General features: G+C 34.2%; 1 protein-coding gene across 10 annotated transcripts in view; it reads right to left on the reverse strand.

Annotated features, from left to right (window-relative positions):
* The window catches only part of DMD (dystrophin), a 1193355-nt gene that overhangs the window by 674896 nt on the left and 499114 nt on the right, over positions 1-19345 (reverse strand). For all 10 annotated transcript variants that reach the window (XM_054050408.1, XM_054050369.1, XM_054050393.1 and 7 more), the window contains 3 exons: positions 14397-14520; positions 7221-7308; positions 305-546 (listed from right to left, as the gene is read on the reverse strand). In XM_054050408.1, the coding sequence (XP_053906383.1) occupies positions 305-546; positions 7221-7308; positions 14397-14520 (454 nt within the window). The remainder of the gene's footprint in view (positions 1-304; positions 547-7220; positions 7309-14396; positions 14521-19345) is intronic.

The following is a 19345-nucleotide window of genomic DNA, read 5'->3' on the forward strand; positions in this document are numbered from 1 at the left end:
ACATAGATTCTTACAGGGAAAAAAAGGAAAAAAAGTTTAGGGGCATAGTTCCCTAGCTTTAGTTATCTAAGTATTTTAAAAACTCAATATTTGGAGCAGAGTTTTAAATAACTATATTCTAGGTTGTATTGCCTATTTATTTCTTTACCAGTCTTTTCTTTCCCTTAATAAATGTTTTCTATAACTACCTTGGAATGATAAGGAATAAATTTTTTCACTTTTATATTGAAATAGTGTAGGTCACAATCTGGTGGAACAACTATAAAGTACAATGTCTTAAAAATCTTGGAGAAAAATCTCTAACCTTGCATTTTTCCAACTGAGCTTTTACTATAGCAGGGTCTGTAGCTGGCGTGGGTTGTGCTTTCAGCCAGTTTTCTGCAATAATTGCTGTCTGCTCCAGTTGCCGCAGCTGGGAGTAGAAGTCAATGATGTTGTTTTGGTACTCCAGCCATGCCACTCTTTCACTCAGCAACTGACAGAACTCAATCCAGCGGCTCTTCAGCTGCTCTGAGGCTTGTCTAATGTTGTCAGCATTCAGACCCTCTAGAAAGGAAAGAAGATTTGTGACTTATTTATCTTTAAGCATCAAATAAAAAAAAAAAAAAGAAAAAAGAAAGTAAAATAATGTAGCAATTCAATTCCTGTGTTTGCGAGCACACAAATCTGGTTAATGATTTATCATCAAATAGAAGTTACACATTGGTGAAGAAAGTATTTAAAAAAAATATTTTAAGTTGCTACCAGCGTACTTTTGTTGCTATTGGAATGAGTTATAAAGTGCATTAAAGTACAAGAAAGGGAATAAAGCAGAAAGTAGCGATACAATACATAAAGGTAATTAAAACTGCTGTACGAAATAAGACAAAGCATGACAGCTGGATTTTGAAAACCATGCCTGGACTGTAATTAGATTTTAATATACAAGGCTTAAGTTGGGTTCTTTTGCTTGTTTGTTCTTTTAATAAATGGGGATTTTTATTCTGCAGTTATTTTGACATTTCTGGCAATCCAACCCTTATGTTTTGCATTACATTTTATTTTAGAAACATGATAAGGACTGAGGAATAAACACATGATCAGATCAAACCTACCCGTAGGCCAGTCATGTGTGTCCAACAAGGACTATCAGTAGGCATTAAGCAAGGACTGAGACCTAAGAGACCATAGGTGACCCTCCTCTATGATTATTTTCAGACAGGGTTTGGCTTCTCTATTATAGTTTGCCTATTTCTGTCTATTGCTCAATAATCATGCTTAAATTAAAGTTCATAAAAGAAAACTGACTTCAATTATTAAAGACAAGGCTATTAGTTAGAACTATTTAAAGGAAAATTGCTCTATATACTCTGCCAAGAAAGTACATACATGCATGTCAAAGATAAGCAAAAGTCTTGAAATAACATAATTTATAATTCTTCCAAAATTTGAACTCAAGCTGAGTTCAAAGTAATATTAACTTAAGCATCTCATTTATTTTTCAGAGGAACTTTAAATGTAATCTCTAATCTTTTTTACTGTCATGATATTTAATGACAATGACACATACAGAAATAGGACCAATATTGATTTCAAAATTAATAAACTTCTCAATCCATTGAGTAACGCTTTATGCTTAAGAAAATTTTTAATAACATCATAACTTAGTCATACACTAGTTAACCATAAGCTGGTTTTATCAAAATAACCTAATTTGTTTTCAATTTCTGAGAAACAAGTTTAAAAGCAAATGAGATAAAAACCTTCAGTGCTGTATTTCCATGATTTTTTATATGCTGTCAGTATGCTTTATCTTGTTTGCAAGCTGTGCTCTCAATCTGCAGGAATATTTCTTTATTACGGATAAAAAATAGTAAAGTTGATGGACAACTTTTGAAAGTTGTACTCTATTTCCTATGTCCTAATTAAAGATTATGCCTTAAATTAAAAAAAAAATACTGGAAATTGATTATAATACAATTTTCTAAAGAATTACTATAATGCATGCTATCTGGTAAACTGCATTATATGATAATCTGGGATCGTGTCTGTTGAAGAGCACGATAGTTCTACAGCAAATTCTATTCTGGATTCAACTCATGGTATTCCATTCAGAGCCGCTTGGAAACATCTCACCTAGGAACTGACTGCGTAGTACCTGACAGCAGTTCCTTGGACATGTTCTGTCTCTAAGATGTTGTCCTAGCCAAGAAAATTGTACATGATTTCAAAAATTGCTGGTAAAATTGTGGAAAGATAGGAAGCCCAGTACAACTGGGAGATAATTGCAACTCCAGTAGTTGCAGTGGCTACACACATCCATTAAAATCCAAAAACTGGACGGTACAGTCTAAAAGGTGAGCAAGGGTATAGAATGAACGTTAAAACATGAAGAGGTAAATATTATTTTGACACATCCTAATAAAATTCAACAGCGATCGGGTCTTTTGTGCATGTGTGTTTGCATCTGGAGATGCAATATGCATAACAACATCTTCTTGAAGTGCTGTGCCTAATGAACATAAGGCAGCATAAACCTGATTGGCATAGCATGTCTGAGTAACAACAATCAAAAATGACCAGGCATATAAGTACTGAATCTTAACCACAGCAAGAATAAACAAATATCTAGAATATGACCCTTTAACTAAGCTACGTTTCAAAAACTGATTATGAGACTTTGGTTATATAAATGCTGTATATATATTACAGACAGCAGATATCTTTGCCCCTGTGTTCTCTGAACCTCTCAACCTGGAAGATACTGTATATGAATTTGGCAGAGTAGATATAAAAAGATCACTTTTATTTTTGCCTCCTTTCTTCTCTTTTCAGCTGCCACAGTCTCTGAAGTACCCTCAGGCAAGATTATTATTACCAGGGGAAGTGCAGTCATGTATTCTACTTAGATAATAATATTTTTCACTGTAATATTTTCTTCAAATATTCACAGAAGATTGTATTTCAGATGAAAATCAAGATTCATTAGATCCTCTTTTCTTCTTTTCACTCATATGTCCCTCTTAGCATAACATTTAAATGTGAAAATACCCAATATTATTCAATTTTCTTTAATTCTTTTCTTTCTTGTCTGAACTTTGAATCTAAATGTGATTCCACAAGTGCACAGATGAACAAAGAAATGCTTTTGCTCTTCATGTAACTGAAGTGGACAGTACAAGACTGGAGTGTGCAGAGCCATGTTTGGTAAAAGACTGCAGTGGTGCATCTTCATAAGACAACGCAATATCCTACTGAAAGGAAGACCCATCTGAAAACCTCCATAAACCACCTTTTTAAAACTCTATTAATTCTCAGCCTGCTCAGGTAACTCATTTTTTTTTATCAGATGTCAGTATGTTCTTTCCAGACAGATGCAAGAAAATGGCCGTTACTTGAAATAATTTGGGCAAATTTGTCAGATTTGCCTTATTTTGAAGAAAGCTAGTTCTCTTTATCATTGAAAATGAAAAATTAATAACTATTTGAGCATTTGATGCAATAAGGACATAATTTTGATGTGTTTATTTGATCATTACATTGGTGAAAATCATGAATTGGTAACTTACTTCCATGATAAGTACCGATTTCTTCACTATCTTTAGCAACCACCAGCTGTCATTCATGATCAATTGCCTTACTCTGCTTCATGCATGGCAGCTAGACATATCAAAATCTGACAAGCAGGTAAAGAAGCAATATAAAACCCATTCTCTAGTAAAACAATATTATTTTAGGAATAATGGTTCATAATCTTTTCATGTTTCATAATCTAAAGCTTCTGATATAATCAGTGAATAAATATACCGTATCCAGAGGAAACAGGTCATTATCTGAACTGCATCCATTAATTTTATTACCTTGTGTACTGTGCATAACAAATTGTGTCTGAATATTTTTAATTGTGCAACACCTTACATGCAAGTACTTCGGAACTGCCACTTAATATGAAGTATATCTTACTAAGTGCATTCATCATTTGCTATGGTTCTATGATAGATAAATGCAATATTATCTGTGTTTTTATAGCTTTTGACTCACACGCATACATGAAATGGTAACTCATAAGATAATATACTTTCTTCCATGGAACAGTGGCACCTAACAAGTATGTGTTTTATCACAATAAATTCATTTGAATTGACTTTAACACTGCCTATCAACGTTCTCTGAGTATTGATTGTGATGCCCAATTATTTTATTCTAAACTACTATAGCAGTCAAGCATCCACTCAAACTGCTGACCTGTTTCACTCATGCATCAACACGCTTATAATTCTATTTCAGAAAAGAATTTAGAAAAGAAAAACAGAATAGTTTTTTTTTTCTTGAAACACTGGTAAACAGAAGAGGTAAGTTTTCATTTATTGTAATCATCACCCTTCTTTAAAAGCATGGGCAAGGAGAGCCAGAGCATGGCCCATGTAGCAAATGGGCAGTTGGGTAAAGAATTTCCCCTGTGATGGGAAAACTCCTTCAAATAGTATTATCCGGTTACACTGCTTATAAACACAAGAAGAGTTGCACTGTGTGAGATGGCCACTGTCTCTATTTCTGACACCGGCTGAAAGCATTTACGTAAGGCAAGAATAACACCTTGTATAAATACACTTCCCCAGCATATTTTCCTCTGTGCTAATGAGCAAATGAATGATACCTTAAACAAACCAATCCAATTCTCTACAGAATTTGAACTTTAATTTTTACCTATTTCCCTTCCTATCACACTAAAAATAAAAACAGGAAAATAAATATAAATGATGCAACAATAAAATTCACCACTGTTCTGAACTCTCTCTTATAATCCACCAGAGGTCTTAACCTTTTTATGCTCTTCATATTTTACATTCAGGATCTTGTTTATGAGCAAATAGAAAGCACATCTTATGCAAAAGTAAAGCCAACAATTTAGTGGTAGCAATGATTCAAATATTAAGAGTCTAATCATTATTAGTCCAGATCTAATTGCTACACATTAAGTAAAAAATAACAATGCAGTTAAAATTTGTATCACTTGAATTCATCACTGATCTATACCTTAAATCTGTTTGTCTGTTTGTCCTGTGTTGTCTTTTAATTACATATTACACTTAGTGAACTTACTGTGAAAAATATAAAGCTGCTTAAGTTTATTACAGTTTGAGAGGTAGGTGTAAAGTTCAATTACTTTTTTTGCATAACTTTTTCTTCAATATAAATTTAGAGACAATAACATTAACTGCAATTGCGTTAGTTCGTAATGATTTGGATGAAAAACAAATAGAAAATTTGTTGTATTTAAAAGTACAAAGTCTGAACAAAGCAGTTAACTTCCTCTATACTCAAAGTCTTACTTGTGAAAATTTACCAAGATATTACATTTACAAAGGCTTTGTTAAAATCATCTTACAGTTCTCCTCAACTAATGTTTATTATTTAATTCTACTCTCTATGCTCCCACCTGGTGGTGATTACCAAATTATTTAACTATTTCACACACTATTTTTCAAATTGCCTTCGCAGCAATAAAACAGCTGAAAGTCCCATGAATATTTTAGGCTTCAAGTTCAGATGAACTGTTTCTCTTTTCAAAGGAATTGTTTCTTCCCTAAAACCAAGACAAAAAATGATCTTAATTCTCACAGGCAACTAACTTGTCATCCTTGGTAAAATATTCTTACTACCAAGGCTACCTCAATCTATAACACCACACCGAGCTCAGAGCAGTTGACAGGAAATAGATAAAGCTATATAGGGTTAGCTAGTCTCGCCCGTGCTTACAGCCCAACTTGAAGATGTGATTCCTAAATAAAGATGTGATTTGACTGGAGGAAAAAAGAAAAAAAAAAAAAAAAAAAAAGAACCTTGAGTTAAAACCATAGGAGAACATTTAAAACAGAATGCCAATCTACTTGATACTAGATATGGTAAGTATTTTAGTACCTGAAAACTAATATATAACATGCCAGTGAGTTCTGCAACTTAAACCAAAATTATTCCCCAAAAAGTGCTGTATAATCTAAAGAAATCGAAAGTGGAATTCTTGAGGTGCAAGTCTGCATTTGGGCAAAGGAAGAGTGTTGCATAGCTAAATGTATCCGAAATGGGCTTTGCCCAAAATAACAACCTTGATGTTGCAGCATGCATATTTAAATACTGCCTTAAAAGTCCTATACAACCAGCTCTTCCAGGCAGAAAACTTGTCCAAAAAAAATTGACAGGATCACTTTTTATGTGATCAGCACAGAAAACTGCCCAAATGATTTCAGAGAGCCTAGGAAGGGAGCCCTTGCAACAGTTGTTACAATAATGATAAATAAATATTCCCCACATATTAAGAACACTCACTTTAAAAATATTACATCTTCATACTTAAGCAAGATAATCTTAGGATTCCATCAAATTTGTTTAGCTTGGCCAGCTAGTACCTCTAATTCAAAGCAGTTCATTTTTAACTATGGAATTCTTGGTTCCTTATTATAACAGTTTAATATAAAATATGTGCTCTGAAGCTCAGTGCTTTCAACAACTGCACTTCTGGTAATGATATCAGTAGGACAAATGTTGGCCTCAGTTTAAAAATTTAATGCAAAATATAGACACCCGGGACAACGGCATGACTTACAATTTTACTTCCATCTATCTTTCTTTGTTTTTTGCTTTATTTCCTTAAAAATATCTAGAAGTTCAAAAGAATGCCATAAAAGAACCATTGTTTTTTTCTAAAATCAATAATAAAAGTAAAAAACCTTATAACTACTTTTCTTTTTCAAGAGATGGATAAGCTTTGATATTTATTCTTTGAAAAGCCAAATGCCAAGAATCTCTTCCAAAACCCAACAAAATTTTATATTTCTATGATATAGAACATTGTAGAAGTGTGTACACTTTTTTCAGACTGTTCAGAGTAATGCCTTCAGAGCTTTCTAATTCAGATGAGTTAAGGTATCTTCAAAAGCTTACCATACTCAGAAAATAAGATTACAACTAAAGTCACTGCACAGAACAGATTGTTAACAGAGTTCATTGCTGTGAGCACGTTTTACACATATTTCTTTTCATGGTATTAAACAGATAAGTTTTTTTTTCTCTTTTCCAATTAACAGATTTAACGTTCACAAATAATAAAAGAGATATAAGGTAATATTACTTTACTGTTCCATTTAGAAAGTATTTGCTAATATAATTCTTATGATAAATATGAACCTGTACATTTATACAATCCCTAAGAAGATTATCTAAATCAACTCCCACATAATTACCATTCACCATCTGTTCCACCAGGGCCTCAGCTGATCTGCTGGCATCTTGCAGTTTTCTGTACTTCTCAGGCTTTTCTCGCTGGATGGCCTACAGCATGACAGGAAAGGTGAGTATTTCAACAGAGGGATTTTGGAGAAGAAAGTAATTAATCTCAGGGATGTCTTCTGATTTCTTGAGACCATTTAACCTGTCATATTGCCCTGCCAGCCTCCTCGTTTGCAATGAAAGCAAATACCAGATACCATCAGGAAGGGAGTCAGTTATAAAGTCAAATACGTAAACTGAGAATCAGAACACAGAATCATATACATCAGATGACAAATTTATACGTCAGTATTTTACAGACAAATAAAAGACCCTCAATTAAGAGCCATTCAAAGCCCAATATTTCTGAATAAAAAAATTTCCTTGTTGAGTAATAGATTTGCTCATTTCTCATGCGGCTTCCACTGATAACAGCAAGAATTGAGCATGCTAACCAAATCATAGTGCTTCATAACACACTACAGTTTTGAACTCAGACACCATTTGATTGCTTACTTTACTCTTGATGGTAAAAACCCATGTAAAATATATATTAAATTAGATATCTTACATATATATGAACATATGTAGCAGACATCGACATATGAGCTACTACATAAGAACGAGAATTAACTTCAGAATTAACACAGGCTTCTAGTTATATACTGTATCTAACATTTTCAATTCACCTTTCTGTACTCAAAATTTCTCAGTCATATTCAGGTAGCATTCAGGCTAGCTGGTAGTGGAAGTGAAGGCTGGCTGCTGAGGTTTCAGGATATAGTAGGAATCTAAGTTTCTAATATCATTTTGGGTTGGTAGTCATACAGATGGAAGGTAAAATAATTTTTGATCTGACAGCCCTGTACATTGTCTCATAATTAACATCATGAAGTTATTACACTGATTTTTAAACTGATTTAGTTCTATAATATAAGTGTAGTTTAGAAGCTCTAAATCAGAAGCCCAAAGAAGAAGCACAGGGTCCCAGCCAAGTTTAATAACAAAAATAAAACAGAGTGTATACCTTCCAGATATCCTGACAAACAGTACCCCATAAAGCAGAGTTCCTCAATTTATCGTAGTACACACACACATACAAAAGGAGATGCCGCTGCAAATTCTGCGTGACATGTATGGGAAGATAACCCACAACCCTGGCCTCAGCTTCTCAGTCTAGCTGACCTCACTAGGCTTCCTGATCACCTTGTTTATTTCCATAACAAAGGTATATTCTGTGTGACTTGACTCTTGAGGTGAAAATGTTCCTTACAACTGGAAAAAAACCTCAAGTACGTTTCTCAGGTCTCTAAGAACACATTGAGTAGAACAATCTTATACATTCTTACATCTGTAAACATTATTTTTCAAATAGATTGCTATGCTTGGGTGGAAGTAATATAAAAACCTCTGAATAAACTCTCTTAAAATAACTTTTAAAGCCAGATGCTTAAAGCATCTCCAGTTTAATAAGCAGCAGCTCCCTGGAAGACTTTCCTAGGTGAGGAGACACTCAGAGCTTTAAAGAGAGATTTTCAGTTAAATTCACACATTTCCACAACCTACTTATAAATGCCATTCACTTGTGTATATATAAAAGATTATACAGCAGGCTTTCTAACAATATGTCAAAGTGACGCTTTCAATAATACAACTTTGTATAAATAAAACATAATGAAAAGATGCTTAGAGAAGAATTAAAGATGGAAATATTTTGGATTTTATAAACATATCTTTAATATATACCTAGATTATAACAAAAGGTTATGAATTTTAATCCCAATAAATTAAAGATGACTGTATTAATTATTTATAGTTTTTGTAGGTCAGTAATGTCTTCTACCATTCCACTGCACAATTTAAATATTGTCCAAATTTTTAACAAAAGTCTAATAATTCTCTGCAGAGTTTCAAAATTTCTTATAGAATCCTAATTAATACTACTCTGTCTACAATCCCAAGTATAATTAACAAGTCTAAATACAGAGAGCACAAAGGAATCATAAAAACACTACAATATACTGAAAACAATTCTAGTCTCTGTAATGCCAGATGTGTAAATATTATGAGTGCATCTGTAGTGAGCATGAAAGAATCAACCCACCTGCCTCCCCCCCAAAAAAAGAGAGCAAAAATTAGCTTTTTGAAATATAAAAAGATATAATATTGAAACCTATGGCAGTGTACACTTTGGTGTCCAGTAATGAACTGTGTCCTGAAAAAAGTGGATAAATGTCCACTTGTGTCCTGAAAGATTCAAGTTTCCAAGTCCTACAGAAAATAAGCACTATATGCAAAGCCTATAATACATATGAAAGTTTCTGTCAATTACTTTTCTTCATTAATTTTTGTATGACTAGCACCTGTTATAAAAATGAAGTTCTAACACTGGCTACGGGAAAACATACGCTTACATACAGAAAGCACAATCCTAGCCAAAGGAGAAAAGACTGTCCTCTCGGTCATCATATGAAGACAAATTACCTGATCTGGGGAGAAAGAAGAAAATTCGCCCAACTTATTTCATAGTACAAATCAGATAGTCTTGCCATTTGTACCCACTGCTGTTTTTTCCCAAAACCTGCAAACTGTGTCTTAGATTTTTAAGCCTCGCAAGAGAAGGATTGCCACAATTACATGTAATGTGTCTAGAAACAGAGTATGAGTCCTGTAACTACTCTTATTTGTCTCTTTGGCTTTGTTTTGGTCATTTACTCCTTTACCAAAAGAGATAAGGTTATAGACTCAGATTCATTCATTACACAAGTCAGGTGGGATAAGTTTGAAGAGGTTTGTGAAGTTCTGAAACTCTTAGATTCTGCATATTGTAATCAACACTTTTTTTTGGATGAAAAGCTGTGGTAGTCACTTAAAAATATTTTCAAATATATAACTTTCCTCTTTTTTTCCTCCATTTTTTTCTACAAAAGATTTTTTTTTTTTTTTTTTTTTAAATAACCAATATGAGAAAAAAGTAGTTACCCTTACAGACTTTCATCCAATCAAGGATTAATTCTCTTCAGGACTATGTTGTAACAGTCAATGCAAATGTATACTAGTCTAGCTTTAATTGATTGAATAACACTAAAAATTAATCTTTAGCTAAGTGTCAGCTGAAGGTGAAGAGGCTGTTTTCACAATGCTGAGCTTTCTATTTCACCCTGAGATTTCAGTTGGCAGTTAATGACTTCATAGCCTAAAAAACACTGATAGTTCAAGGAATTTGAAAGTTATTCATATCAAGTTAACATCCTACTTTTAGATCTCTATGAAAGGATGCACCGTAGCAGTACTCCCTGACCTCCTGTGACTCTGTCTATTTAGCCTTGAGGGCAGGAGATGGCAACGTTATCATCACTGGCTCTGACAGTGAGTCAGCTTTCAAATATCCAGGCCCAGCAAAGCATGTCTGAAAAAGGTCACTAAAATAAAATGAACAAACAAGAATAGGGCTTTTGAGAATGCGAAGAGAACAAATTTAATTGTCTAGGATATCTGACATTTACCCTTAGATCTGTTTCTTATATGTTTACCTATGATTCTGAATTCCTAGCTGCTGCTTCTTGAGTAACCAAAACCTCTTTCAAGGAGTTTTATTCCCAGTTCACTGACGTATAGTCTCAAATCCGACTTGTAACTAAGCAGGATTTTCTATACAGAAAGTTTTATTTTTTTGCACCTGAAACTTCATATATTGGTACCTGTAATACTGAAGGCTCGTCATGCCTCAAGAAAAACAAAAAAAGGCCTGAGCCATTATTTAGTCTGTTTTTAGTAAAATATACATGCTAACTGCAAAATATTAACAACGTGATGCAGCATAATGATGTTTATGGCAATAATGTTTGGATGTCTTCATTTTTTAGGAAGTGGTACAGCTATTCCACAATGAAACTTCTATATAATGGCATCCGGTCTCTTTGGTCAGGTAAGGTAAACATTTATTTTTTGGACCAGGGAAGGCTATAAATATTTTTGCTTCTCTCCAGACCTAGGAATGGACTTAGAGAGCATGTCTAATATATTCAGTCTACGTAATATGTCTGCCAAAGGCTAATTTACTGCCAGTATCTGAAGAGCAGCTGGCTTAGCAAACAAAGTCAGTGTAATTCATACAGCCTGCTCTTGGCTCCGTCTCCCTCAGGTCTCCAAGTGGGGATGGGAGCAGGCTTTTGAACTTGATGAGTCATCAATGATGGCAAAAGAGCTTTCCTTGTGTCTGTTGTTCCCAAAGTCTATGTCCCTCCTTCATAGAGTAGGTGCTCTTCCACCATATTATATGAAAGTGACCCTCATCCAAGGAAAATGTGGCAAGCTGCCACAAGAAAAAAAATAAAAATCATCCAACTAGTAACCCCTCCTCAAAAGAACAGCAGAAAGAAAGTAATTAGGAAAAGGCCCTATTAGCACCTACCATGGCAGGCTATAAATAGTAGGTCTGACATCAGCCAAGCATTCCGTGCTACACTAAATGACAGCCCATGAGGGCAAAATGGGACCTCCGCATGCACACGTGCATGCTTGAATGCATGCACACATAAGCAACACACTGGAATATGGCTATGTATGTTAGTACAATACAATCTTCTTCAGTTACCACTAACACACGTTTTCCTTTTTGGCATTTCATCTTTTTTAATACATCTTCTAGAACTTTACTAGAGATTATAATATATTTAAACCCTTCACTATTTTATTTCCCATTGACTTGAGAGTCATTTTGAGGGCATTAGAAACAAAAAGTGTTAACAAGCAACAACAAAACTGCTCAAATCAATGAACTGGGCAGTATATCCTGCTTTGGCTACTAATTTTATAGATGGAGATGGAGACCAGACGAAAAAACAGTCAGGTCAGGACAAGCTTTAAAACCTAGCATTTTAAAAAACTGTTTGTTTTTTTTTTTTTTTTTTTTGATAAGTTTGTACAAAGAATTCCATTAACTGACAACCATTCAACACAGAATCCATGCAGTACTTGTCAAGTGCCATCTTTCAGAGTTCTTTCTATTAAATTAATACACGTAATCAGAATGTTTTCTCCCTTAAAACATCTAGAAACTTTCTACACATACCTTGATCTTCTCAATAAAATGTTCATTTTAAAAAACAGTGACACTGTATGAAATAAAGACTAGTCATGATCTTTAAAAATAGGACATACGTTCATTTATCTTCCTTCAATTTAGAGTTACTGGCTCATCTCAGATTCCTCTTCATACAAAGCAGATGCTTTTTCTGCACTACTTCTCTGTAAAGAGTCTGGAAATTGGTTTCACAACCATCCAGTTATTAGATCTCCAAGGAGATCAAAGAAACATCTGAAATATCTCCTGTTATCTGCATTGTCTTGAATTCAAACATACAATGCCCATGTACTGGTTAAATTCACATCTCTTTTCCCTCCCTTCATCTTCCTCCAATATTATATATGTTGTCAACAACCTAAATGAGATCTGAACAAGTGTCCCAAGCAGTGGCCTTCCAGACCCAATGTTCTTCCTGAGCACCGATAAAGGCAAGGTAAGGCAAGAGCTGCTGGGAACTCTTGCTGGGACCAGAGGAGGGTCTATGGTTCACCTACCTCCACCCCCTTTACTTGCAGCAATCACCACCTCCTCGGAAGCAAAGAAAGGAAAGAAGGAGGAAGGTGAACCATGGTTCCTGGATCCTTTAATGCTTTTATAACAACTTAGAAACTGACAATATGAGGTATATTAGCATATTAGTTAGGGAAACCTGACAGTGCAGGTGTCAGCATAATACATAGACCAAGACAAGCTAATTTGCCATCTTTGAAATTGTAATGTTCCTTAAAGTGGGAATACATGAAGAGGAGACAGGAGCATTTCCTTTTTCTATTTTTTTTCATTTTACCTACAATGAAAATTGAAGCACTCAGAAAATTAAATGTATATCTATTTAGATTAATCTCGTTAACGCTTTATGGAAGCATTTGAACCCATCAAACCCTCTCTGTAAATTTGATCCATTTCGCAAACGTTTATATATATATGTATATTTTACATAACAGGAAGTGTTGCCATGAACTAACTTTAGGATACTACATTCTAATAGATACTTACCAGCAATAATATTATGACAACATTAAAAAATTAAAATTATTGCAAGAAAACTATGATTTAACATGAAATTTTAAAATATGTATTTACACTCACAAAATTTAGTATCAGAGCTGATACAATCAATCTCATCATAGCTGATTTATGATGGGCAAGCAGACAGTGTGGAACAAACAGCCACAAAACTAACTTTGATACAGTAACTTTGTTCCACCAGTTTGTGTGCTAGGGGTAGGTGTCACCATATATTTTAACGAAGTTTCATTATATACTATGACACTACAAGAGCTAATTATAAAAAGAATTCTCCCTTATCTTAGAAAAAAACGGCATTTTTAATCTACCTTAAATAAATAAAAATGGAAGAAGATTTGTAGTATTTTATAGTTTTCAAGGGCTAAATTCAAAGTGTGTGAAACTTCTGTACAAACACAGCTACTCCTTAAGCAGCGCAGAATCATTCATATTACCAAAAGTAGAAAAGAACCTTTTTTGATTCAGGCATAGTACTAAAATAGAGTAAAATTGCATGGCAGGTTGGACTAGATGACCTTTAAAGGTCTCTTCCAACTCAAATGATTCTATGATTCCATGAAAAAAAAACCCAAAAATGTAAAGGTGGGTTATTTTCATGTATATTTTACAGCATTGTAAAAAGAATTAGCTATAGAATTTTTATAGCATGCAATCAAAGGCAACACTTTTCACATCCTTCAATTTACGCATATAAAATGTCAAATTAAGCTGTTACTATAGAATGATTGTTCATATTTAAGAAGTAATTTATAGTCTTTGTTTCAACTTTACTAAAAACTTTCCCGAGTCTAGAATACCTTAATTAAATATTAGTATATATAAATAAACATCTCTCTACTCAGACAGGCTGCGTAGCAATTTTGGTAGCAAAATCTTGAATTCACAGAAACAGTGAGCACTTCTAAATTTACGTTGTATATACAGACAATTAATGCTTGTCAATTCACAGTTGAACTTATTTAAACTCGGACTTTGAAAGCACTTTGACAAGACAATACAAACTAAAAGACACATATATGAGTATTTCTCCTACATTGACTCTTTCTCTGAGATCTGACAGATTGCCTTCTTTTCGATATATTGCAAACTCGGGACTCTGAAGCACTGCTTCTGAGCGGGTCATCCAGCTATGGAGCTCTGTTGTATCTGAGTCAAACCTAAGAGACAGAGAAATGCAATAAGACATCATATTTCCACAACGTTTCTGAAAATAAGATGACAGTAAACATGTTTAACTGGTTGTTTAAACAAGTGAATAAACAACAATTTTTCTCAGCAAAAGACAGCTTTAAACTCCTCATATTTCACTAGATAGTTCATAAAGCTATTCACTCTAAAATTTGGAAACACAGAAATACTTTTTCATTTTTAAGACCCTGATTTGACAGCTGAGCAGATAGAACAATTTTCACAATAAGGATTCTAATTTTTCAAGCTGATCTTTTTGGAAGACATGAAACAAGTGGCTCTCACAGTGAAGAAAGTGTACCGCAAATCCAGTTGGCTCAGCTGAGGATGTAATGTCTATCTGGCTGACCAAAGGCAGCCTTCATGCATGCAAGATTTCTGCCCCAGCTTGTCTGGACAATATTATGAAGGAATTGAGAAGGAAATTTGACCGTTAGGAGTTTCTTCCAATTGGCTGGCATTTATTGTAGAATTTTAATGACTAATCAACATTAAATTACAATTTTCCTACACCTAAAACTTTAGAAACTGCAAATCAAGATCCTCAACTCACTGTATATACTTTTAGCTTAGTTCTACTGTACAGTCCTCTTCATTAAAATTTGGATTCTTTTATTAACTCCTTTAAAAGCGATTGTAGTTTTTGTTACCTATACAGAAGGTAGTATCTCAAAATGAAGGTTACAATATGCAGATATTTAAATTGCTGATGTGTACCATATTTTTTTTCAGTTGTGCCACACTGTATTCTTCGTTGCATTTGTTTATTGCACTGTATGTTCTAATATTTACATCTAGTTTGTAACTGATTTTCCTTTTGCAATACAATGAAAGCAGTAGAACAGAAAGACATAGAAACAAAATAATTAGCTGTATCTCTCAGTTTGCTTTGTAAATACAGGTTGTACCATTTACATACAATTGAAAGGCTTCTAAAAACAAGAACTTGAATGACACTTATATTTTTGAGGAACTGTTTTATAGAAATATACTCCATATATACATGAGGTTAAATACAAGGATGTAAAGTAATATCAGGTGCTACAGAAATACATATATACAGAAACAAAAATTGAATACATTAAACAGTTCCATGTTTGATCTAATAATTATGCCTTTCATTTTTTCCTTCTTCACTATAATCTTTGTGACTTCATTTAATACAGTGTGAAAGATTGACTAATAAATAATGAAAGCAGAAGAAAGAAAAATCAGACACTGCCTTAATCCTAGTAAAACATCTATATTCAAATAATAAACTCTTAGGAATAATTTTGATAAAGTGATTCCCAATAATATTATTTGAAAATTCATTAAAGGTGAAAAAATATGATTGTGAAGCAATCTTCATTTTATAGAGAATTACACATTCAGAGATGGAAGATAATTCCCAGATGGTTAGGGGATCTCTGTGCTCATACCAGGTTCTAATCCTTGATATTTAACTATGCTGTCATTTAAGAGCAAACTACCTCTGCTTTATTTTATTGGACTTCTTGAAATATAATGTAATCCTCTGTACTGTGTATAATTATATATTTAATGATCACAGAACATTAAACATCTGATAACAATGAAGACAAGTTTACCGCTCCCTCAGTACTAAAATCCCTTGGCTGCAGGTAAAGCTGTATTACTTCTGGTGTTCAATCCATTCTCAAGTTGCAAGTAACTAAAAGCAAAAAGACCAACTTTCTGAAGAAAACCCTGCTATTAGCCTGATGGAAACCGACAGTTTAGCAGTGATTGTTTCTTAACCAAAACCACGTAACCCTTGTCTCTGCAGCATCCTTCCTGGAATAGGAATGGAAGAATTTGGGACAGTTTTAATAGTACAACAAAATAATCAGGACACATCCCAGGGCTCAGAGATTCTTCAGATAGTGGTACATATTAGCCACAGCAGACAGAGCCTTGACAGAGCCGATCTCAGATAACAGATTGCACTGTCACTTGCAGTTTCTTCTGGAGCTAAATATAATTCCACAAGCAAAGCCTCCTGCCCCACCCCCCCACCCCCAAGCTATAAAGAGGGGGCAGAGAAGGATTAGAAGATATTAAAGTTAATTTTAAGTGGCTTTTTGCAGCACATAAATATTCTTAATATAAGACATTCATCTATTGCCTTGAAAATAAAATATTCTCTTACGTTCAGCTTGTATTAAACCAGGAAATACAAGTAGAATAGAGCATTTAATCATTCTGCTGTGATGATTAGATGTTTTGTTTCTGAGCACAGCTGCAGTTACAAACTGTATTAACTCTAGATTGATATTAGGGGATCAATGCAGTCTTTAAATGCCCCAAGTGCAACAATACTTTTGACATAAAAAGTAATGCAATAGTATCTTTCTGACCAAATAAAGTTGAGTGCATGTAGACTTCATTAAAATAAATCCGCAGAAGATACTAAAACTAAACCACTTCAGACAATTATTATAAATAATTACCTTACTTTAACATGCACATCAGCTGGCTCCCCATCTAGAAATTCAATCTGCAATGAGGATTTAGTCTTTATGCAGTACTTGTAGTTTGGTTTTCCAGTTTTTCCTTCTGCTGTTCCACAAGAGTGATACTGCCTTTTACTGTTCTCACTGTTCTCTCTCCACAGGCCAGCACATGTCAGTGGAGTTTAAACACAGACTCTTTTTTTCCTTCAGAGCATGTCTGAGAAACCATCTTGACATTTTCAATCCATGCCACTAAATTTTCATGGAAGCCCCTCACAAATTGATTTTCTGGATTATACTAAGCCATATGTCCGCTTCACCTTCCCACTCAGAACTCTCTTGCTGATACTGCCACATGTACCTGTTCAAAAAAGATTCTTTGTTCTAGCTTTCCCCTCCTTTGCTGTATTAAATACATGATAAACCTCACCTTTAAAGCATTTCACAATTTAGTTGCATTTTGTTTTTCTCTTTCTGTGCATGGAATTTCTACTCCAAATACTCAGCAGAGTGCGATGCTCAAGTCCTACAACCCCCATATCTAATCAAACATCTTCTGGTGAAAAACCAGTAAGTAATAGCAAGTGTTATTTTGTTTATATTTCATGATAAAAACAGATGCAATTTTTATTATTAATAATCAAAGAGCTGTCCAACTATAAAGAATCCCTATGTGCAATATACCTTATAAAGATCTACTGTTATTACAGCTTACAACATCTGGCAAAAGACAATAGTATATTTTAAACTCATAATTTTGTTTTTTCTTATTGCCACAGGAAGATGATGACAGTGAAGTAATGTGCATACACAGACCTTCCACATACTTATACAAACAACTTGAAAGTTCTTCAAGTTCATACAGGATCACAAGTTCATATAGGATCACGTGTCATGAAGTAACCTGCTGTCATGCTGTCACAGTATATTATCTTTTATGTAAATTGAATTAAGTTCATCTTGAAATTGCTACTGCCTTTCTGCTAGACAGTCATTTCAGGATTTCATTCTTTCCACAAATAGAAAATGCCTCACAATTTCCTTTGCTCATTTGTTTTTTCCTTCCCTCTTCAAACAAAGCCATACTGGGCATGTTACCATGGTGTATCCCGGGCACAAGTAAGATTATTTACCTACACACTGATCTTGCAAGGAATGAAACAACTCTGATCCAAGAACCACATTACTGAATTACTCCATTCCCATGGCTGGTCTGACATGCCCAGCTCACCAGCAGTCATCCCCAGCTTGTAGCTTGTTGTTGCCTAGACCATGTCAAAGAACAATTTTGCAGTACATGATTCCAACTGGCTGACTTCTTATGTGGTGAACTAATTCCCTGCTATGTGTCTTCCTCCTCAATATTTGTAGCTGATCAACTGTCAGTTGATAAATAGTCTTGCTTCTGTCTCCTAATTCAACACCTTATTTGTTCTTAAAAATATTTTTCCCTTCCTGTTTTTTTTATCTCAGTCTAATAATTTTATTTTCATTCTAAATGACACTTGTGAGTCTGTTCACTTTTATCCTTATCAACATTATGACCAGCACATCTCTCTAATGCCTACCAAGGCATCAAAGAAAATACTTGATCAATCCCAAGGGTAAGCATTCTTCAGAAACTTCACTAGTATCACCTTATTAGCCTCATATTTCTTCTTAATTCATCAATCTTACCATTGATAAGTTATGATTATAAACCATACCTTCCCCTGCCTGAGCAATAACTCTGCAACTGGAGCTAATTCATAGTAATTAGGAAGCAGTAATTCCTGACTTGGATTTGCAGAAATTCTGATAAACCCACCACATTTATCCTATGTAAGAAAACCTCTTATGGCTAAGGCAGATGAAAATCTAGAGACTGTTGTAAAGTATGCTCATTACCACCATTTGCCTTCAGGAAATAGCCAGAGGCTAGAAATGCAAAGCAGTTTTAAACCCAGTTATCATGCCTTCCAGTGAGTATCAACACTACCACTCCTATTACATAAGAGGTGATTTCAGACACTAAATGTGAAGAATATATATTCTCAGGGTATTTGTCACCATGCCATTTCTCACCTTGTGTATTGGATAAAGGGTTAAAAATAATAAGCACTAACAAGTTATAAAGTGTCCCTGTTTACAGACCTCAACATACTCATACTTCTTAGACTATAAATGAAAATGCTTGTAAGTTATTCCTCCTGTAAACAACAAAAAAACATCCTGCTGTGATTTAGTCACCTTATGCTTTCCTCTGGCACTGGCTGCATGGCTACAACACTGAAAACAATGATCACCAGGAAAACTGAAGACACGGCTTTACTAACTAGAAGTAATGCTAAGTAGTGTTAGA

The sequence above is a fragment of the Cuculus canorus genome, chromosome 1 (assembly GCF_017976375.1).
Source record: "Cuculus canorus isolate bCucCan1 chromosome 1, bCucCan1.pri, whole genome shotgun sequence".
NCBI classification, from domain to species: domain Eukaryota; kingdom Metazoa; phylum Chordata; class Aves; order Cuculiformes; family Cuculidae; genus Cuculus; species Cuculus canorus.